The sequence below is a fragment of the Trichosporon asahii genome (genome assembly GCF_000293215.1).
Source record: "Trichosporon asahii var. asahii CBS 2479 unplaced genomic scaffold scaffold00006, whole genome shotgun sequence".
Taxonomy (NCBI): domain Eukaryota; kingdom Fungi; phylum Basidiomycota; class Tremellomycetes; order Trichosporonales; family Trichosporonaceae; genus Trichosporon; species Trichosporon asahii.
In genome coordinates, this window is record NW_014040918.1 from 54,170 (window position 1) to 74,678 (window position 20,509).

A 20,509-nucleotide genomic window follows, 5' to 3' on the forward strand; every position below is an offset into this window, starting at 1 on the left:
GTGACATCGATCCCAGGCAACAACAGCTGCTACCATTGTCTGCTGCAGCCCTCGTTACAACAAAACAGCAGCGATGCCTGCTCCGACCCAAGCACCGACGGTGCCCCTGCACCGAATCCGATTCTTCGACCACACCCCGTCACCCATCACCGCCCTCTCCTTCGCCCCCATTCCTCTGCCGCCGGCTCGTGACCCGTCCGCCGCCCCAACCAGCACCAAGGGCAAGGCTCGCGAGGACGGCAACCCCGAGCTCGGTGTCCTCGTTGTTGCTCGTGAGAATGGAGAAGTTGAGATCTGGCAGTATGTGCCCGCCGACGAGGGTGGCATGGGCAACTGGGTGCTCTCCAAGGTAAGCTCCGCGCTTTTCGTTCACGAGCTGACATCAGACTCTGCCGCCTACGCTGACCCACCCGACGATCTCGAACATGGCTCTCGTGATCCGGGATCCGGAGAACTTCCACGAGAAGTCTTACAGCGTCCCCCGCGTTGAGGACTTGCGCCTCTTCACTGCCGGCTCTGACTCCAACGAGCTCACTGAGCGCTGCCTCGAGACTGGCCGTGTCCTGCAGACGTACCCGATCCCCTCGCCGCCGCTGTGGTCGCTCTCCGTCTCGCCGACGCACCAGCTTCTGTGTCTCACGACCAACTCCCCCAACCTTCACTTCGTCTCCATCCCTCCCCCTCTTCTCGGCAACACTGCCACGCCGGTCGAGCCCGCCCCGGCGCACCTCCTCCGTTCGGACGCCCTCCCGAGTCGCACCCGCACTGTCTCGGTTGCTTGGGGTATCCCGAAGCTTGTCGAGGGCGAGGACGGGTGGACGTGGCGCGACAGCTACCTCATCACCGGAAACTCGGACTCGTCCTTCCGCCGTTGGGATCTCCCTCCGCCCAGTGCCGCCGGAACACCATCGGGCCGTGTTACGCTCAAGTCGAGGGCCGTTGTGGAGAAGGTCAGCAAGGGCAAGAAGGCGGGACAGAAGGGCACTATTGTGTGGGGTGTCGGTGTTCTTCCGTGAGTTCGCTCTGTGTGACCCTCAACTGACATCCAGGGATGGCACCATCGTGACGTCCGATTCGCTCGGAAGCGTGACCTTCTGGGACCCGTCGAGCATGGCGCAGCGCCAGTCATTCCGCAGCCACAAGGCCGACGGCATGTGCCTCGTCATCGGCCCCGGTGGCCGCACCGTCTTCACCTCCGGCCCCGACCAGCGCGTGTGCCAGTTCACGGCCGTGCCGCAGCAGAAGGGTGGCGTGCAGTGGGCACTCACCTCGACGAAGCGGGTACACAGCCACGATGTCCGTGCGCTCGCCATCTTCCCTCCTTACGTCCCCCTGGCCGCCAACACGAAGATCCCGCCGACGCCCATCAACCCCGGTCTTGCGCCCATCCTCGCCTCGGGCGGGTGGGACATGGCGCCCGTGCTGACCTCTGCCGCGCCCGCGGACATCATGGCGGACAAGCTGAAGAACCCGCTTGCGAAGAACAAGAACCGCCAGCGCGTCACCTTTGAGGAGGCGTACTCGCGCAAGCTGTCTGCATTCGGTGGCGAGCGCGGTGCGTCCCGCATCAGCGTTGCGCGGGAGGCCCGCCTCGTGCTTGGACGCAAGGACCGGAGCGTCGGCGTCTGGCGCGTGCTCGAGGACGAAGGGGGATGGGAGAAGGTGCTCGAGATGGAGCTCAAGCTGCGCACGAACCTGATCTCGTCCTCGATCTCGGAGGACGGGCAGTGGCTGGCCGTGTCGGACCTGTACGAGACCAAGCTCTTCCGTCTCCTCGACACGGGCTCCGCCGTGCGCCCGCACCGTATCCGCTCGTTCGCGACTGACCTCGCCTCCGCCCCCGAGCTGAAGGAGCTCAAGCTGGGTCAGAAGGGGTGTGGCGCGAGTGCGCTGCTCTTCACGCCCGACTCGGGCCGGCTCGTTATGGCGCTCGCGGCGAGCGCGAACGTCGTCGTCCTCGAGCTCCCCGAGGTGAACGAGGGGGACGAGGTCGAGGTCGCCCGCGTCTTCCCACCGCAGCACAAGCTGGAGGGCGGGCGCTCGATCCGCAGGCGGCGGCGGCAGAAGGCGGCCCACCGCCTCGACATGGATGTGGAGATGGACTCGTCCTCCGGCAGCGAGAGCGAGGAGGAGGACAAGGGGCCCGAGACCCAGCCGTGGGTGACGGGCCTCTCCTGTTCGCTCGACGGGCAATACCTCGCCACGTCCGACACGGGCGGCAAGGTCACGGTCTTCAACCTGGACACGATGAGTCTGCACGCGCTGCTCCCGACGCTGCCGCAGGCGCCCATCGCGCTGGCGTTTGCCCCGACGCACCCCCTGCTGCTCCTCGTGCACCCCTCGAACAGCGTGGGCTTCTACGACCTCGAGGCCCGCCGCCTCCTCCCGCCCTCGCACCAGGTGGTCGTGCTGAACCAGACCCTGCGCGGCCTGCACGCGTCAGTGCAGGGCGCGGCGTTCGAGCCCTCCCGCTCCACGCCGCGTGCCGCCAAGCTGGCGCTGTTCGCGCACGACTGGCTCGCCACGGCGCGTATTGACCTCGACCTCGTCGCCCGTGCCCGCGAACCGGGGGCGCTGACGAGCAAGGCGCTGCGGAGGAAACGCGCCCGCGAAGCGCGCGAGGCCCTCGAGGCCTCGTCCGCCAGTCCGTCCGTGACAACCGGCAGCGTCGCGAGCGACATGCCGCTCTCTGTTGTCCCGCAGCCGATCCGCTCCAAGGGCGTCAGCTCGGCCAATGACGCCGACTTTGTCAAGGTCGCCACCGACCGCTTCCGCGCTATCGTGGATGTGGACTGGCTCGGGGAGGGAGAACTCATGCTCGTGGAGAGGCCTTATGCCGACTATGTGGGCGAATTGCCGCCTGCGTTCTGGACCGGCAGCTACGGAAAGGCGTAGAGGGTAGAGTGTAGCATCGTTATCTCAATGCATTGCATCGTTATCATACTGCCTCGGGGACGAAGCCTAGGAAGTCTGGTCAGCTGCAAACCTGCTAGATCGCTAATAATAGCTAATAATACATGCATACAAGTGTGAAAATACAGGTCACGCAGAGACGAGAGGAAACTCGACCCCAGGCCTCTGCGAGCACCAAACCCTCCTGACTCTACAGTTGGCGTAGACCCTCACGAACACAATCCTGCCAAAGTTCTCCGGCAACGTTCTCCCTTCGACTGTTCGTTGCCTCTTCCTCCCTTCACCGTCCCTTCCCTCCCTTCCCTCCTCCCTCTCTGAACGCGCAGCAGCGTGCATCTTCCCAAACAACCCCACCAGCGGCCTCAAGTCCACACTGAGTTCCGCCCACTCACTCAACCTGTGCTTGTCACTGGGTAATGCTAGAGGGAGGTGCAGAAGTGCTTTGGTCGGATGCAAAGCAGGCGTTGTCTGGTTGTCAGCTCAACGTGGGCAATGTAGCTCACTTTCCAACTACTCAGCCTTATTGTCCCTTCTCTCCCTCTCTGATCTTCGATGCCAATCTCGACCGCGACGCCGCGCTTACCCAGCCGCTTGAACTGGATGCCGAGGTAGGGTAGTTCGACGCCTAGACCCTGCCTGCCGCCCGCTTGGATATACGTATCTGGCTCCGGACTCTGGATATGCACCACTTGGTCAGATATGGATCTGGTCGCGTGGAGCGGACGGTGATATGCTGAGCGCTGGTGTTCTCGCCCGCTCCAGTCTACCCTTCCGTCAGAATGGCGCGGGAGTGCTTGAGAGTAGTCTGTGTCGAGTGAGGAGGGGGCTGAGTTGTCAGCTTGACAACGACACATTCACAGCTGCGCCGAGCACTAGCCTCACGATGGACATTACCTTTGGTCCTAGACTTGTCGCCGGGATACTCTGAATCAGAGAGGAGCGTTACGAATGACTTGGGCGAGGAGCCCTCCACGACATGCCAGACGGGACTGAGGCCGCTCTCGCTGTTCAGAAGAACAAGCAGGCCGGGCTGAAATCAGCTTCCAACCTGTCGCTGAGCTCACCTGCACTTGTCCGTCGAGCAGCATTTCTTGTCTTGCTTCCTTCCACTGGCCAGAATTGTTGATATCAGTCACCTTGAGCCTCGAAGGCACTCACTCAGTGAGCCTGAGATGACGTAAGATAATGATCGTCGTGACGGGATCAAAATTTTGGAAAACCCTCCCTGCCTTTCGTCCCTCTGACACACCCAGAGCTTCGCCGAGTGCTCCCTCCGTTCGTCCGGGGTGCAAAAGAACGCGAAGGGATGCGTAACAAGCGAAAAAGAGAGCCTCGTATGGGGCTCGAACCCATGACTGTGTGATCTATCGGCATAGAGACTAAGAGTCACACTATCTACCGACTGATATAACGAGGCTAGCTGGAAGCTGATGTCTGCTGGTCTCGGGCAGCGTCATGCCCTGCCTCGTCCCCGGACCTTTCTTGCTTCCTGACGCTCCTGCGACTCTTTTGCGTCGCTTCTTGTGATCAGTGACTGTTCGTGCTCCAGTATCGTGCTAAGAACATGTTAATTGAGCGAGCCCGCAACCCTTATTCTCGGGTTTGCTCAGGCTCGCTCTATTCATCTACAGACGGGGCCGCCTGGGCGCCCGCAATGCGAATGCGAAGTGTCTATGTAAACTAGAGGGGCAGGGGCGGCATGCGGTGGAGCGGAGGGAGAGTCTAGAGGGTGGGCATGAGGGTGATGGTACAGGTGGTGGTACAGTGCGCTTCGGACGCTGCAGGCGCGAGTCGAGCGCACAGAGGCTCAGCCTGTCGCCGAGAGAGTGGGGGCCGAGCGGTCGGGGTCTTCAGGCAGCCGCAACAGCAACAGGCTGGTGCGCCCCGAAAGTGTCCGCCTTCTCGAGACCATCGTAGGCGGGCTGGGCGGGCTGCTCGGCGGCCGCAGTGACGGCGTGGCCGTTCTCGGCGCTGCCGTTGGCGACGGGAGTGCCGTTGGCGCCGTTCGGCTTGAGGTCCTCCAGGTCCACCTTGTGCAGGGGACCAGGCTGGTAGCAGTTGGTGCGCAAAGCGTCAAGTTGCGTGCGCTCGAGCCAGGGCTGGAGATGAGGATTCCGTGGCACATTCCAGAGGGGTTCCGGGTGGTGTTGAGGCAGGCGAGTTTGGCGCCGAGGTGTGTTCGACGAAGTGGTCAGTAGCAAAGGATCCGTGTGAGCGCAGGTAGGCACGGGCAAGGTAGTGTCCGCATACGTGTGTAAAGGCATAGTAGCGCCAGTGGCTCCAGGGGAACCAGTAGGCGGCGAGGCCGGGGATGTCGACCTTGGACGGGTCCTCGACGACCTGAGAGTCAGTTGAACGTTGCAGCACGTGAACTCACCTCCTTCTTCAGCTCGGTCAGAAGCCCAACCTTGTCGGTGAGGATAGCCTGGACGCCCCAGGTCATCGCCGTGCGCATCTCATTCGGGTCATTGACGGTCCACACGCAGACTTCCTTGCCGGCGGCGCGGCAGTCGGCGATAAACTTCTGCCCCTCGGAGCCGACGAGCATGGAGAAGTTGATCGAGAAGCCGGCGCACGCGTCCCAGAAGTACTGGCGCGCGATCGAGGGAGAAATGCCAATGTGGTAACGAGTGCAAGACGGGAGGTACTTGTATGCGGGGCGGATGAAGAGCGGGTGCCACAGACCGAGGATGATACGAGGCGCGAGCTCCTGCTCCCAGTTCTCGTACTTACTGCAACTTGTTGAGCATGCTGTGTCAGCGCCAAAGGACTCACGAGAGGATACGCGCGATCTCGGGCTGACTGTTAGCTCACCCGACGGACCTGGAAGCAGTTGGTGACTCACGAAGAGACCCTCGGGGTCATTCTGGATCTTGCAGTCGATCTGCGGTAAGCCCTCCTCTATCCATGCACATACTCACGTTCAGCTTGACGTGCTTATTCTCCGGCTCCATGATGAGATCGATGAGCTGGTCGAAGCGCGGAACGGGCTGGACCGGCTCCTTGGTGGTACGCACGTTCCTTAACGCGATCAGACCAGCAAATGCGCTTAAGCTTACTCGATGACGCCCGCCCACGGCTGGCTCTTGATCGTGCCCGAGCCGTTAGTCGTGCGGTCCAGCGTCGGGTCGTGGAACATGAGGATGACGCCGTCGGAAGTGACGTGGACGTCTGGCCGTCAGTCCGAGTTCGTGTAAACAAGACCGAGGTTCGGGCTGCTCGGCAATTAATAATCAGTGTACGCACCACTCTCGATGGCATCGGCACCCTCCTTGATCGCGGCGCGGAAGCTTGCGAGCCTGTGGTGTCAGAGGCGCTGCCGGCGCTGGCCCGCTGGCCAGCGGAGCACCACTGAAAGAGCGCGGCCTTACGTGTTCTCTGGGAGGAAGGCTGAGGCGCCGCGGTGGCCCCAGACCTGAATGTCCTTGACGGCGCGAACGGGAGAGTCGGCCATGGTGATGAGGTGTGACGGCAATGCAGAAGTCTAACGAGATGAGATGAATGTAAAGTGTAAGGGGAGAAGGCAGGGAGTGAGCGAGGGGTATATAAGGTGTGAGTGTGTGTTGTGAGGGTTGTTGCGTTGTCCAGGCTGATCTGGAGTCGAGATGAGAGTGGATAGCCGGTGGCCACTGTGTGCGCGTGTCGATGACTCGGCCACTTAGCGTTTGAAATGAAATTTCGGGGCTGGTTGGTTGGGCGGTGCCCGCGTCGTCGTCTCTTGGGCCTCGCGCATTCCACCCGCTGCAACACGTTTTCAAATGCAGCCCTGTTCCTTTTCACACTCGACACCTGCTGTCTGATGCAGCTCCGCCGCCCCAGTCCCCGTGTCCGAAGCATGTCTGTCGTCCCATGCATGTCACAGAGTCCCACTCCCACGCCTCCGCGCCCCGACGCCGCGCAGCAAGTGCAGGGCGTGTAGGGTTGCTCAGGGCCCACCTGCCCAGAGTGGCAACGACTATGTCTCCCGACGCCTCCCCAAGTCAACAAACGGCTCAGAACCGATACGCCTTCACTCTGCGCTTTCTATGCGCCTCTGCGGTTGCGGGCGGTCGGGACGGGCAAATGAAGCGGGTAAGCAAGCGTTCAAGTGGGCGCTGGAACGCGAACTGGTGCGGCATGTCACGGTATCATGGTCCAGACTGGGCACACATCGAGAGTCTTCTGACCCACAATAGAACAGCTGTTCGGAATGTGCATCGTGCATCGCCTGACTCCACACTCTCTCTGTGTCGGAGTTCTCGGACCACACACAGGGCGTCGTATTGTTACGCAGCAGGTGACTCGCAATGACATGGTTGCCACCCAGATCCCTACGAGCCCCACGAGCCCAGAAGGCACGTTGGGGTGAGTCATAGCAAGCTCGCTCGCTCGTCTCGAGATGGTCTGATCTGTTAACCGCCGGGCAATCGGGCCGACACCCGCAGCCTACTACTTAACGGCCGCACATGAGCCGGCTATCAGACAGCAGACTTGGCTGCGACAGGCGCTGCGCTTGTGGTCACGCCGAGGAGTTCAGTCGTCACCTCGGCGGCACGCATGAGACAGAGTGCCTGCGGCGTAGCATGGCTCAATGCGTGATCGAGCGGAATACCGGGCCACCGTCGCTGCCGAGGCATGCGACACATTCACTAGCCCATCACCAGATCACAGATCGACATCGACGCAGATCAGCGGGCAAGGCGTTCCGCGAACACGTGACTGCTCCATTCACTGGAATCAGTCATCCTTCGGAGCAGGCCCCATGGTCCTCCCTGCCAAGCATACGAAGTGGGCATCCCGTCGCTGGATGCTGCGACGATTGGACGCCGATACCGATATACATGCATGTCGACTTGAGAATACCGTCTTTCTTTGGCAACTCAAAGTCTGTGCGTGTGCACGCCATGATGACCACCGAAGACGTCAGCCCGACTCGGCCATTAGCGGAACCTTCCATCTCGGAAGTAACCGAATCCACCACCGGGTTATCAAACGTTAGGCCACTTTCTGTTCCTTCCCTCCTTTCTTGCCGTTCAACCTTCCCCCATGACCATCACAGACAGCAGCATGTCTGACTCGCCCGCCATCCCCCTTCCGCCGCTGACGCGCGTTGCCGTCATCGGCGGAGGCGGTCCCAGCGGTCTCGTTGCGGTCAAGCAGCTGTTGGACGCCGGCGTGCGTCCAGACCAGATTGCGGCTTTCGACGACCGACCCGCAGCAGGAGGCGTGTGGAATTATGTCGCTGATCCGGGCACGCCGGACATTGCCTGGCGCGAGAACGGAATGGCAGTGCTGAGAAGCGAGAGGGAGAAGGCGCACCCTGGCGCTCTTGGGCCGGGAGGTGAGCTCATGCGCCGGTTGACAGCTAACAGCAGGAATCTACGATCACCTACGCACCAACCTGCCCAAGCACATGTGAGCTTTCCGAATGTTAGCTGCAGCTGACAGATAGTATGGCCTACCGCGGTGCTGAGTTTCCGGAATCGAACCCCCTCTTTCCACACCATCCCCAGGTGAAGGAATACCTCCAAGCCTACTCGAGGGAGAAGGGGTAAGCTGACCCAGTGTTGATATGAGCTGATGACAGCCTCGACAGCGTTATCCAGTGGAACACGCTTGTCATGAGCGTGAAGCACAACCCGTCCTCAACGGGACCGGCGGACCACTGGGCCGTCGAGGTCGAGCATGACGGGAAGCGGCGGACCGAGTACGTCTCGCACGTCATCGTGTCGAACGGGCACTACAACGAGCCCTTTGTCCCCTCCGTTCCTGGACTCGATACGTTCAAGGGCACCCTGATCCACTCACGGTGGTGGCGCAACGCAGCCCAGTTCCGGGGAAAGAACGTCATTGTCGTCGGTTCCCGTGCGTCCGGATTCGACATTGCGCGCGAGCTGGCGCAGGACGACTACAACGCGCGTGAAGCTGGTCACCCGAATCCCGAGCGCAAGATCTATCAGTCTGTCCGCGGCGTGGTCGACAAGCCAGAGTGGGACACGGACTTTCCCTGGTCTGGCGAGATCACGGTTGTCTCGCAGATCGTCAAGTGCGACGGGGACACGTTCGAGCTCATGGACGGGAAGAAGATCTCGGCCGAGGTCGTAGTGTACGCGACAGGTTACCTGTACTCATACCCGTTCTTTGATGGTGCGCCCTTCACCAAGCACCCTGTTACGAAATCCCTGGCCCCTGCCGAGGAGGGCATCCCCGCCGCTGGAGGACAGACGATTATGAACCTGACGCCTGATGACGTATTCTACGCCCCCGACCCGACACTGGCCTTCATCGGATTGCGTGAGTACCACATCCCTCAGAGCTCAGAGGAATACGATGAGCTGACGGCAGATTACATGGTCAACCCCCTCTTGCTGGGCGAGACGACGGCACACCTCATCGCCTGGGCGTTTACACATAATGAGGTACCGCCTCTCCCACCCCTCATCCGCATGACCGATTCGCCGCACGACATCAAGGTCGGCTTCCCCGCCGAATTCGACAATCAGGATAACTGGCTGAAGGCTATTGGAGAGGTAAGTGGCGAGTAGAACGAGCCATGTCTACCTTAGAGGACGTTCAACTGTTAGAGCAAAGTAGAGCAAAGTAACTGTTAGAGCAAAGGATTGCGGGCTTCTGGAACAGCTGTTGATTCGTGTGCAGGAAGCTAACTCACAGGGCGGCGACCACCCCGACCACGGCTGGCCGCGCATCTCGGATCGCACGAGACAACTGCGCGAGGACGCACTCAAGCTCCGCCGCGAGCATCTGGGATACTAGACATGTTAGAATTAGAGCATTGAGCGTGCCGTTTGCCCTTGTGCACTGACAGATCCTGGTCACTGACTCTCCTATAACTAATCCAAGAAGGCAAAGACAACGGTGCATCGGCTACACATATGAGAAATCACAAACGAGAGGTACGCCTACTTCTCCCCCTCCCCTTCCTTTCTCTCGGCATCGCCCTTGAGTTCGACGGCATTGACAGAGGGAGGCGGGACAGCGGAAGCAGGCTTTGGCTTCCTACATCCCCTACATCCACAGCTAGAGGTAGGCGCCGAGCCATCCCTCGAGCCCCTCGATCCTCTCCAGCCCCTCGAGCGCCTCCCACCGGCCGCTTCCAGGGGGATTCGGAAGGTGACGCCGTCCTTGAACTCGACGACGTTGGCGGGGTAGAGGCTCATACCTGGTCTCAGGTTTGAGGGCGCGGAGGGGCCTGTCGAGGCGCCAGATCCGGCGACTGTGGGAGCTTCAGAAGAATCGCGGGCGTCTGCGGTAGAGGAGACAGGGGAGACAGCTGGGGGAGAAGTGCCAGAGGTGTTGTCGGGGTAGGCAGGAGTCGTGTCGATCGTCGACGGGGTCGTGAAGTTGAACGTCCCCTTGGTCTTGGGCGCAGAGGAGAGGATGGAGCTCGGCGCTGACTGGGCTGACTTGGTCGTCTCGTCGTCGGCAGGCTTGCTTTCACCCGTGGACTCGATCTTGACCTCGCTCATAGACTTGCTCACGGCCTCGATCGCGGGCTTCATCGCACCCTCAGTCGCACTCTCGTCCTCAGTTTTGGTCGCAGTCTCGTTCGTAGTCTCCGGACTCTCCGTGTCGGGAAGCACAGGCCAAGCGCCCGGAATCGGCGACGCTTTCTCCTCCCTCTTAGCGTCGAGCCACTTCCAAGCCCCCTCCTCCTGGTCTCCCTCCCTGACGATTGTCTTGGCCCACGCAGCCTTCCAAACTTCCTCCTGCTCCGTACCCCTCACCATACTCTCAGCGGCGGCGCTGAGCCTCCTCTGAGTCCGCCTGAGGCGACTAATCCGCCTCGTGGCCGTGGACGAGGCATGTTCCAGTTCCTCCAGCCGGGCCGTCACGTTGGGGCCAAACTCATCCCTGTATGCTTCGAGCTGTTTCTCCCCCGCTCTGGCCATCTCCTCGGAGAAATGCTTACGCTGCGCCTCGATCAGAGCTAGCAGGTCCACCCTCGTCCGGGCGTGGTAGAGACGCTGCGTCTCGCGCCCCGCGGCGAGCGTGACGCGCACTTCCCTCAACACTTCCTCTCTGAGTTCGTTGAAACGCTCCATCGTCAGGAGACGCAACATTTGCGCCTTGGTCGTGTGCTGGAAGTCACTGAGCGAGACGCCGAGCTCGGCCCGGATCTCGCACTCGCGGGTCAGGTCGGTGTCGAGACGCTCGAGGCGGTCTTGCAGTTCTGCTAGCTCTTCGGAGGTCGATGAGTCCGGAGTCTCGGAAGACGAAGAAGAAGAGGTGGTGGTGGTCGAGGAGGTCTCAGAGGCGTCAGAGGCGTCCTCGAACTCTTCGTCGATGTAAGTTCGCAATTCAGCCATGAGGTCGGATTTGAGCTCGGAGCGGGCGGAGGCGAGACCCTCGGCGATACCCTTTGCGATCTCGGTTTGGATGTAGGCTCTCAGGTTTTCGGGGATGTTGACGGGGTTGTCGTCGGGAATGTGGACAAACTCGGCTGAGGTGGCCGAGAGCGTAGGTGAGGGAGGACAGGACATGGTGCCAACTGAACTGGAGATGAGAAGGATTCGAGACGAAGAAAGAGATGAGATGAGGATGATGAAGGAAATGCGCAGATCGTGCCTTCATATACTCGTCCAGAAATGCGGGAACAGCTCGTAGCTCGTGTGACACTCACGGGGGTGTACGGGTGCGCTAGAGGGATGAGAACCGGTCGGGTGCCACACTACCGTTGACTACCCCGGTTGTCGACGCAGTGCCGCTGCGTGGTTCTATTCGAACAACTGCGCCTCACATTCTTTCTTAGCCTTCACCAAGGGTACATCCGCTGCTAAAGGTGCCACTCCGCTCAGTTCTCACAACTATGCGGTTAATCGGTCATCGGCAGGGTGGCTCACATGGCAATGGCGGCCGTGGCAGACATCTTGACCGCTCAGTAGGGGCTCTGCGACGTACTTCTGGAGGGGTACATCGAGAGCAACGCAGACCTGGGATTGCAGCATGGCTGATAAACACATGGCAAGAACTCGCCTGGATTTTCACAGGGACCGCTGGTCAGCTGAGCGCTCCTTCCTGTCAGCAACACCAACCACGGCTACCGTGCAATCTTGCTACCACCGGACGGAGTCTCTGGATTAGGGTGATCATGGTCCGGCTTTCGTTCTAGATCTATTCTGCCACGGCGATGTACCCCATTCCCTGATTCTTGCTCCGCCACATCCCCACGTCCCACTCAAAGGGGGGTGTAAGCAACACTCCACACTCCTGATCGCCACTCGCTCGCACCCGCCCGGGCGGGCACCTCTCCCCACGTCTTTACTCTCCGTCATCGCTCGTATAGTGTAGGTGGTTATCACCGTTCGTTGTGGAATGCATCCGAGCTGACCGCTGTTCGACTCAGCGTGCGAGCACAGCAATCCGAGAGGTTGCTCATCTTTTGGAAGATGGAGGAGAGGGCGGAGGGCCGGAACTCCGACGCCGCCTGCGCCCCTCCCAGCGACAAGTAACGCTCGTATAGTGTAGGTGGTTATCACCGTTCGTTGTGGTTCACAACTCCGAGCTGACCGCTGTTCGACTCAGCGTGCGAGCAAGAGCGTCGTGACGAGAGTTGCGATACCTTTTTCCTCTCATTCGCGTTGAGGTATAGGGGGGAGTGCCAGCGATCTCATTGGGTCACTGATGGTGTGGCGTTGGCAGAACCCTTGTGCATCGTAGTCATTAGCAAGTACCGGCTGTGTAATCTACTACCCCGGCTTACAGCTCAGCTGAGGACGGGCGACAAAGAGTCAGGCTGTGCCTACTCCAGTGGTTGACAACGTTGGTGGTCGGACAGGGAAATCGGACTGAGAGGCAGGGGCGGCTAGCTGTCCGATCTGTTCTGCGGAGACGCCGGACTGGAACCCTGATCCGCTCTTCTGACTCTACTCCTCTACCTATGCATGCTCTGCGGCTCGTATGCTTCCGACCGGATACTCTGTCTTGTGCTCGGTGGCCACAAGTGTGCATGCCACATCGCTCGCCGTCGTGCAGTCGACAGACTTCACGGGCACATGTCCAGGCACGACCATCGGAGGTCGGAGGCAAATATCCAACGGCCGTTTTTCGCCATTTATCCTACAATGTCGGGGGTGTTGCTGCTCGGAAAAGACCATCTCCACTCTACCTCTACCGGCTTGCTCGCTCTAGCACTCGACCTCGACACCCAGCACCGAGTTCGACGTCCGCCGCCATGACTCGCCTCCTCCGCACCGTGCACACGAGTGCGCGCCTCTGCGACAGCGCCGCGAACGCTTCCTCGCTTCCCATCCCCCCCCAATGGCTCCGCCGCGGCGTGCGCGACTTCACGCCCAAGGGCCGCCCCGTCCCCATCCGCCCTGCGCGCACTACGCGCGTCACCCTTCCCTCCGGATACCCCGAGCCGCCTGCGTACCCCCCGCCGCAGTCGTATTGGGACGAGCTGGACCTCATCGACAGGAAGGGAAAACCCAAGCCGCACCCGCTCTGGGCCTTCTTCCATGTCCCGCCCCAGATGCAGACGCGGCCGGAGGGCAACATCTTCCCGAGCAACATGGGCAGTATCGACTTGATGGAGGACGAGGAGGAGGGTATCAGGTCCGGTGAGTTTACCGCAAGGTTGCAGGCTAGTCGAGGTGTGAGACGAAGTGATCCGTCGGGTGAAAAGTGGAGGCTGCAAGAACAGAGGACGGCAGCGGGTTCTCGAGAAGACGGGCTACAGGGGCTACGGAAGGCAGAACTGCTTGGAACTGGCAAGGGGACGGCCAGGAGACGGCAGCGAGGGTGCCGAATTCCGTTGAAGAACGCTGGACGACAGCCCGGACGGGTGACGACGGTGATCGGCGGCGTGGTGAAAACTCGGGTTGTCTTTGAAAACAAGCCGCCGAGATGCGCCACGAGCTTTGCTTCTGAGCGAGGACAAGCCGCCGTTCCGCGTCTCCGGTCATCATTCCTACGCCCCGGCTTCTTTGGCGTTCTTACAAGCTCAACTGTCTGCTCCGCCTGCTCCTTCTCCTTCAAGCCGCTGTGAAGGCCCGCTCAGCTGTCCATCACTTCCATGCTGGAAGCTTCTCCTCCTCTTCACCTCCTCACGGAGACTTTCACGCGCTTACGCTCGCTTGCCTCGACTTCTCGTGTTTGTGCTAACCTCAGGCCGCTCGTGGACTGCCGCCGAGCTCCGCACCAAGTCGTTCGAGGACCTGCACGTGCTGTGGTACATGCTCCTGCGTGAGCGCAATGTGCTCCAGACGCAGCAGGTCGAGCGCCGCCGCCTGGGCATTGTCAAGGCCTACGGCGGCGATCTGATCTCGAGGAGGTCACAGCGGGTGAGTACATTGTCCAGCGAGGTGCCGGCAGGGGGGGATCGGGTACCAGTCTTGCCTGCAGTGAGACTGGTGGAAGGTGGCCGAAAGCCTTAGCTAAAACCCGCAAAACCCGGCCCGGTACGGAGCAGGAGCAGCTAGAACAGGAGTGGAAAGCTAACGCGCAGTGCCGCAAGTCGATGGCGCGCATCAAGTATGTCCTGAACGAGCGCCGCCTTGCGCTCATCGCCGCCGGCGCCGCGACGCTGCCCGCGCCCCAGGGCGTGACTGTCCCCTCGACGCTGCCGGGACGGAACGACCCGATGGCGGCCGTCGAGGCGCTGCATGCCATCGGACCCGTCCCCGACGTCGTCAAGCTGACCGAGGGCAAGCGCACGAAGCTCTCGGGCCAGGAGAAGGCCGACGAGGCCCTCTTCGAGGAGGACGAGGCGGACCAGGCCGCCTACGAGGAGGTGCAGAAGGAGGAGGAGGCTGCTAAGCTGCAGGCCGAGAAGGCCAAGGAGGAGACCAAGTAGGAGTAGACACATCATACCCATGCATTTTTGAACCATTCGCGTGACTCGGGAACGTCGATGTTGGTATCAGCAACTGTCGTCGATCAGTCTAGTGGGTCTAACGGATGAGAGCAGGGGCTCGAATCAGCCAGTGCCTCGTCAGCAGAGTGGTCAGTGACTGGGCACAGTGTACTGCTGGCAGATGTTTGACTGCCACCCTCTATTAGCTCCTTATCTGCAAAATCGTTGCATGCTTCACGCACGCGGCAAGGACTCCCTCGCCTACACTACGGCATCTACGCTTGGGGCACAAGTCCTTAGTCTACCGGATCGCAGTTCCCAAGACGACTGTCCATGTATCTCAGAGACCTCTGTCTCGCTGCCTGTCGCTTTCGCCTGCCGTGTACCGAACGCCCTCCCTCCCAAACACACCACGAGCGCGCTACCGTCAAGGTTGCGCCTAGGCCGCAGCCTCGGTGGTCTCGGCGGCGGCCTCGGTGGCAGGCGCCTCCGCCTTCTCCTCGGCGGACTTCTCCTCGGCAGCCTTGTCCTCGGCCTTGTCCTCGGTCTTCTCCTTGCTGTCGCTCTTAGCGTCAGGTTCGGCTCCGTTCGTCTTCGGCTCCTCGGTCTTGTTGCCGACATTGCCCCACTTGACGAAGAGCGCGTTCGCACGCTGGGTGATGTTGAGCTCGTCGTTGCGGGGGATGCCCTCAATCTTGGCCATTTCCTCCATAACTGATGTCAGCTTTCGCGTTCGAAAAGGGAGTAGCTCCACGTGACCGGTTGACTCACCCTTACGCAGCTTCGAGTACTTGAGGACCTCTCGCGTCAGGTCCTCGCCCTCAATGGTCTTGATGAGCTCGTCGTACTGGTCCATGTCAGACGCAGCAGGCAGGCTCTTGCCCTTGCTGAGGAACGCGCGTTGGAGCTTGTATCGCCACTCCTTAGCCTTGACAGCCTCCGGGGACGCATCGGGGTCTGATTCCGTCAGCTTGGCCACATAAACCCTTCGATGCTGGCCACTCACCCTCGTTGCCAGCCGGCTCCTTGGTGGCCTCCTTGGGCTTCTCCTTCTTGTCCTTGGCGGCCGGAGCTTTGGGCGCAGCCTTCGACTCAGTCTGATGTCAGCTCCAGATCAGTCAAACAAAGCTTACCTTTGACGTCTTGGCCTTCTTGGTGTCCTTCTTCGCTGCCGGAGCGGCGCGCTTCCTCTTGCCCTTCTCTTCGGGCACATCCTCGTCCTCCAGCTCGTCGACGTCCTCATCACCGCCAGCCTCTTCGAGTTCCCGGCGGGCCTCAGCCTGAGCGGCGTCCCACTCGCTCGGGTCCTGGGCGGTCATGTAGGCGTCTCGCAGCTGGCCGCCTCCTTTGCGGTGTGATCCGTTCAGGAAAGAGTCGATCTGGTTGGGCTTGAGGTGCTGGAGCTCTCTTGGCGGGAGCCAGGCGCTAAGAAAAATTAGCCCATCCGTCCGTCCAAAAGCGCTCGACGCTGATTCCATTCTACTCACAAGTCTCCGACGGGGAAGAACTGGGCGCAGTAGAGGTTCGCACCCTTACGCTGAGCGAGAACGTTGGCGGGAAGATCCTCGGGGTTCGTCACCTGTGACCGCGTCAGTCGTGCCATCCATCAACGTTCGTCCGTCCTCGAGTCGACTCACGCGCGCAGCTGTAGTCCGTCAGCCATCAATTCAATTTCTTCACATCGAAGCACTCGGAAACTCACGCCAGGGAGGGAATCCACGCAGCCGGGCGAGGACGATGTCGCCAAACTCAAACTTCTGGCTGTCGAGAGCCTCCTTGCTCTTGCCGCCCTTTCCGCCCTTGGCCGTCTTCTTGTTGCTCTTGGGCTTCTCCATGTCGACGTCGGACGAGACGTCAACAGGAGCCTTCTCGGGCTCCGCGGACATTCTGTGGGAGTCAGCGACACGTCCTGCACGCGACCGGCGGGCTTGTTCCAACGCACATGAGAGGGAACTAAACACAGGTGTTGGAGAGATACGCGCTGACCTGCGCAAGGGATGCACGACGCGTGAGTCTGCGGGGTTGTTGACAAAAGTGGAGACGCGCGTGAGTGGCGTTTTGCCGAGCAACTGCAAGAACGCAATGTCAGTAAGGGTGAGTGTGGACGGCGCGCAGAGTGTGGAGGGGGTCTGTGCGGATGCGGGGGACGTACGTTGAGGGATGGTGAGGGGGTGTGGTGGTGGATGGGTGGAAGTGGAGTGGAGGGTGGAGATGAGGAAGAGAGTTGAGGAGCGAGTTGTGTGTGTGGGTGAGAGATGGTCGATGTCCGCTTGTCCGAGTTGGTTGCCAGGCGCGGGGGGGGGGGCGTCCCTCTGACCAAACAAACCGTCACCCCTCCTAAATGGGTCTCCTAATATGACGCGTTCACCTTACTCCTTCCGGTAATTGCCGTCCCCTCCAGCCAATCAGCAGCCGCCCTCCCACATTACCTCGCGCCTAACCCTCCCGCCTAACCTGACAGACCGCCCGTGCGCCTAACACTCCGATCCACCGACCGTCCTTCCTCGGCGTGTCACCGTCATCGCTGGCCTGGGTTCGGACTTGGAACCGCTGACCGTTGACTCTCCGGCGCAAGGTATCCTTCCTTCGCCATCACCCTCAGCTTTCCTTTACAGCCAGCCCGACATGCGTTTCTCAGCAGTCGGAGCCTCCCTTCTCCTCGCAGGAGCCGCCAGGGCTTTCCGCGATACCTCCCCGCTCCTCGTCTGGTCCTCAACAGAGTGGGTATCCAGCTGGCTAATCCGACACATGCAGCTAACAGCAGTAACGACGAGATCCGTGAGGCCGCCTCCGAGGTCTCGTCTGGTGTCGTCTCCGCCGACGGCATCTTCCACTCTCTCCACAGCCTGGGCTGCGACTGGGACACTGCCGTCGTCGCGCACGTCGATGAGGTGAGCATCCCAACACTTCCGGGCCATCGAATCTGGGCGTCCACTCGATGACCTCGGGCCTCGAGCCCGTAGGCTAGTTGCCTTCCACCTCTCTTAGCTGACAGCAGCTCCACGAGTCGCACCTCGACAAGCTCGCCGGACCGTACGCCACGGCCAAGGCTGACCTGCACATCCCCTACCTCGTCAAGCCTGAGCGCGAGTCGCTGAACGAGGCGATCGACATGTGGGCCCACCGCTGCGGTGCCGACCTGGCCGACTCGTACAAGGCGAACGGCGGCCGTACTCTCGTGTACATGAACGCCGAGCATGCTTCTGGTGAGCTACTCAACTTGTCTCGAGCTGACAACAGACGTCTCCATTCCCTCCGACCTGCCTGAGCGCCACATCGTGATTGTGACGGGCACGCGCGACCCTTCACTGGCCAAGGGCGAGCGCGAGATCGAGACGAGCGAGACGGGGTCGTACGCCCAGCGTCCGACCGTGGAGGAGGTCGAGACGGCGGCCAAGAACCGCACCGGCGGAGATGACGACGACGCCCCGCCCGCGATGTACTTCACCGCGCCGCTCCTGACGGGCCTGCTCATCTTCTTCGGTATCCTCACCCCCATCTGCATCGTCTCTATCAGGATGCTCTCGGGCGTCCAGGTCCCGCCCCGCATCATGGAGATTGGAAAGGTCAAGGCCGTCACGAAGGACCGCAAGGACCAGTAGTTGTTGTAGGTGAATAGACATGGAGCGACTCATGATAGAGCATTGCGGACGGGTGCAACGACTGGGCTGGACTTCTGAGGCGGAGTGCTGAGATCTGGTTAGCTGGAGGCTCTTGCGGGGCACCAAGGGGGACATGTTGAGAACAAGCCGACAGAGGCGGTACAAAAAGACAGAAGGAATGGACTGATCACCCAAACTGACAAGTGTTAACAACAATCGAATCTATCGGCCGATCGATCCGCCAAGCTAGGTATTGACCGGGCAGCGGCCGACATTGGCCGCAAGTTCACGTATTGTGCCCCATTTCGCTATGGACAATTCAAGCCAACTGCGGGCGGGCATGTGGCATATGGCATGGAGGGCATGGCGCAGCGCATTACGGATGAATATGCAAGTGCTGAATGTGCTGTGCTGCGACATTGTCCGTCTGCGGAGGATGCCATAGGACAACCCAAGATTCACTCGATCCTGCGTTTCTGATGGCTCCAAGTCGTGGACGGGTAAGCATAACGTGATCAAGGCCGAGAGAGAGAGAGGCGCACCAGATCTGGCCGGAGGAAAGTTCGCGTGCGGGAGCGCAGTCGGACTGCGCGCGATGGGTTTCCCGCTCACAGATCACAGACACTGCAGAAGGAGGCGTCTAGGCGTTAGTAAACGTCGCGACATCCGCAGCGTCACATGAAGGTCTCTTAGGACTGGTCAGGACGTCTAGGTCTGCCGTACTGCCGTCGGGGCATAGTGCTGCCTATAGCTGCCTACCCGTTTGCCTCATCGTTGGACGTCGTTGAATAGCGAAGGTGAAGCTCAGACTTTGCAATTGTCCCATCTTGGTCGTCACTGCCAGACCCTAGCTCCAAGAAAGTCGCGAGCAAACCAACTGGAAGGAAACTAGAGCAGAAGAGAGCGGGTCAAGAGTGGGGGTTGCCCACATCCTTGGGCCAGCTTGGCCAGAATAAAAGCAAGGCGGTGAACTCGCCAAGGGTGTTCGGTATGCGCTCGGCACGCACTCGGTATCTTGGAGCGCACAGGGGCATGTCACTGTGTCAATGATGCAACTCTCCGTGGGCAGCGTCGCAGTATGCATGGCCATACACTTGAAGATGAAGCGACGTTGGAGTTCGAGCGGTGGACCCGACTCCGCACGGTCCGTCCGCAGTCCAATGCGCCACGCTGCCCTCGCTGTTCTCTTTCCAGCCCCAAGTCTGTTCCCTATGGCGTTTTGTTCGGTCCAGACTTGCGCACACCGCCTTCAGTCTATCGCAGTCATTCCAGAATCCTTTGGCACACTACGGTTGGGGCGCAGTCGTTCCAGAATCAGACCATTGCGTACCTCCAATCTAGCTCTCCGGCTCGTCTATGCATACACCTTCTGCACGATCTGCACGCTGTGCGAAGAGTCGAGAGGCTGCGCCGAGACTATCCCACTCGACGCCAGCTCGACGCGCCACTCAGGGAAGACAAAGGGACGATCGTGCCGTTCATGACGGTTCATGACGCATCCTCAGTGCCAAGGCGGTTGAGCCGTCGACGTCACCGTCACTACCGCGAGCGCGCGAGCCTCGATGTCGCAGTGAGCATGGAGAATGCTAAGCATCGTGGAGAGAGGCCATGAGGAGGAGCCGTCGTCGGCGTGCGGAGCAGAGTGTCAGAGTGGGGAGATGCTTGCTGTGGGGCAGCTCGATGGGCTCCAAGGCTCGTTGCTAGCGAGCAAGTGGGGAACTGAGGGTGACAATGAAGGCTGCAGGGAAGCCTGGCCAGACACTGTGTCGATCTGTGTCTCTCTCTGTGCGCTGTGTGCTTTTGTCTCTGCACAAAAACGTCGATGGTGTGTGATGCGCGCTCGACGTATGCATTGTATAGACCGAGCGAACCTCGCCGTTCATCGTCGAGCATAGCGCATAGCACAGCTCCCTCCCTCACGACCAAAAGGTGTCGAGTAGCGAGAGTCGAAACGGTCCCATTCTGCCCAGGGACAAGAGAGAACAAGGTTGGACACCTGGACACCTGGACAAAGGGGCAGTCAGCTGAACCCTGAGTAGTGAGATCGCCGCGACTCTCTTCTTGCTCCTGCACCAAAATGGACCTGTGCGGTGCAGTTCCCGCAGCCGCCTGCGGTCTGCGGTTTGCGGCTGCTGCTTTTCACAGTGCACAATGAAAGCACAAGATGCACAGTTGCCCGCGCTCCAGAGGTCCAGTTCAC

The 20,509-nt window shown here is 60.6% G+C and overlaps 7 protein-coding genes and 3 non-coding genes across 10 annotated transcripts; 6 read left to right on the forward strand and 4 right to left on the reverse strand.

The window, feature by feature from the left end:
* Positions 1–73: 73 nt before the first annotated feature.
* On the forward strand, positions 74–2,895 carry A1Q1_06260 (uncharacterized protein; the record flags this gene model as incomplete). The annotated part of the gene is made up of 3 exons (XM_014327864.1): positions 74–349; positions 453–1,012; positions 1,050–2,895. 3 exons carry the CDS (start codon positions 74–76, stop codon positions 2,893–2,895), a joined length of 2,682 nt encoding a protein of 893 aa, XP_014183339.1.
* A 1,346-nt stretch (positions 2,896–4,241) lies between these two features.
* A1Q1_t006 lies at positions 4,242–4,330 on the reverse strand. The gene has a single exon. It is a non-coding gene; the product is annotated as a tRNA-Lys (tRNA).
* Positions 4,331–4,763: 433 nt separating this feature from the next.
* A1Q1_06261 (glycerophosphodiester phosphodiesterase) lies at positions 4,764–6,367 on the reverse strand (the record flags this gene model as incomplete). Its single annotated transcript, XM_014327865.1, has 9 exons — positions 4,764–5,012; positions 5,164–5,253; positions 5,291–5,645; positions 5,689–5,711; positions 5,759–5,779; positions 5,835–5,934; positions 5,991–6,084; positions 6,160–6,212; positions 6,285–6,367. The coding sequence occupies 9 exons, from the start codon at positions 6,365–6,367 to the stop codon at positions 4,764–4,766; spliced, it is 1,068 nt and encodes a 355-aa protein (XP_014183340.1).
* Positions 6,368–7,959: 1,592 nt separating this feature from the next.
* A1Q1_06262 (uncharacterized protein) lies at positions 7,960–9,666 on the forward strand (the record flags this gene model as incomplete). Its single annotated transcript, XM_014327866.1, has 4 exons — positions 7,960–8,233; positions 8,341–8,443; positions 8,489–9,422; positions 9,550–9,666. The coding sequence occupies 4 exons, from the start codon at positions 7,960–7,962 to the stop codon at positions 9,664–9,666; spliced, it is 1,428 nt and encodes a 475-aa protein (XP_014183341.1).
* A 146-nt stretch (positions 9,667–9,812) lies between these two features.
* Positions 9,813–11,393, reverse strand: A1Q1_06263 (uncharacterized protein; the record flags this gene model as incomplete). The annotated part of the gene is made up of 1 exon (XM_014327867.1): positions 9,813–11,393. One exon carries the CDS (start codon positions 11,391–11,393, stop codon positions 9,813–9,815), a length of 1,581 nt encoding a protein of 526 aa, XP_014183342.1.
* Positions 11,394–12,186: 793 nt separating this feature from the next.
* Positions 12,187–12,266, forward strand: A1Q1_t003. The gene has a single exon. It is a non-coding gene; the product is annotated as a tRNA-His (tRNA).
* Positions 12,267–12,363: 97 nt separating this feature from the next.
* On the forward strand, positions 12,364–12,445 carry A1Q1_t004. The gene has a single exon. It is a non-coding gene; the product is annotated as a tRNA-His (tRNA).
* A 639-nt stretch (positions 12,446–13,084) lies between these two features.
* A1Q1_06264 (uncharacterized protein) lies at positions 13,085–14,707 on the forward strand (the record flags this gene model as incomplete). Its single annotated transcript, XM_014327868.1, has 2 exons — positions 13,085–13,472; positions 14,118–14,707. 2 exons carry the CDS (start codon positions 13,085–13,087, stop codon positions 14,705–14,707), a joined length of 978 nt encoding a protein of 325 aa, XP_014183343.1.
* Positions 14,708–15,146: 439 nt separating this feature from the next.
* On the reverse strand, positions 15,147–16,593 carry A1Q1_06265 (uncharacterized protein; the record flags this gene model as incomplete). Its single annotated transcript, XM_014327869.1, has 7 exons — positions 15,147–15,421; positions 15,479–15,664; positions 15,714–15,792; positions 15,841–16,132; positions 16,195–16,286; positions 16,345–16,352; positions 16,410–16,593. 7 exons carry the CDS (start codon positions 16,591–16,593, stop codon positions 15,147–15,149), a joined length of 1,116 nt encoding a protein of 371 aa, XP_014183344.1.
* Positions 16,594–17,332: 739 nt separating this feature from the next.
* Positions 17,333–18,309, forward strand: A1Q1_06266 (uncharacterized protein; the record flags this gene model as incomplete). The annotated part of the gene is made up of 4 exons (XM_014327870.1): positions 17,333–17,427; positions 17,469–17,598; positions 17,703–17,885; positions 17,938–18,309. 4 exons carry the CDS (start codon positions 17,333–17,335, stop codon positions 18,307–18,309), a joined length of 780 nt encoding a protein of 259 aa, XP_014183345.1.
* Positions 18,310–20,509: the final 2,200 nt, after the last annotated feature.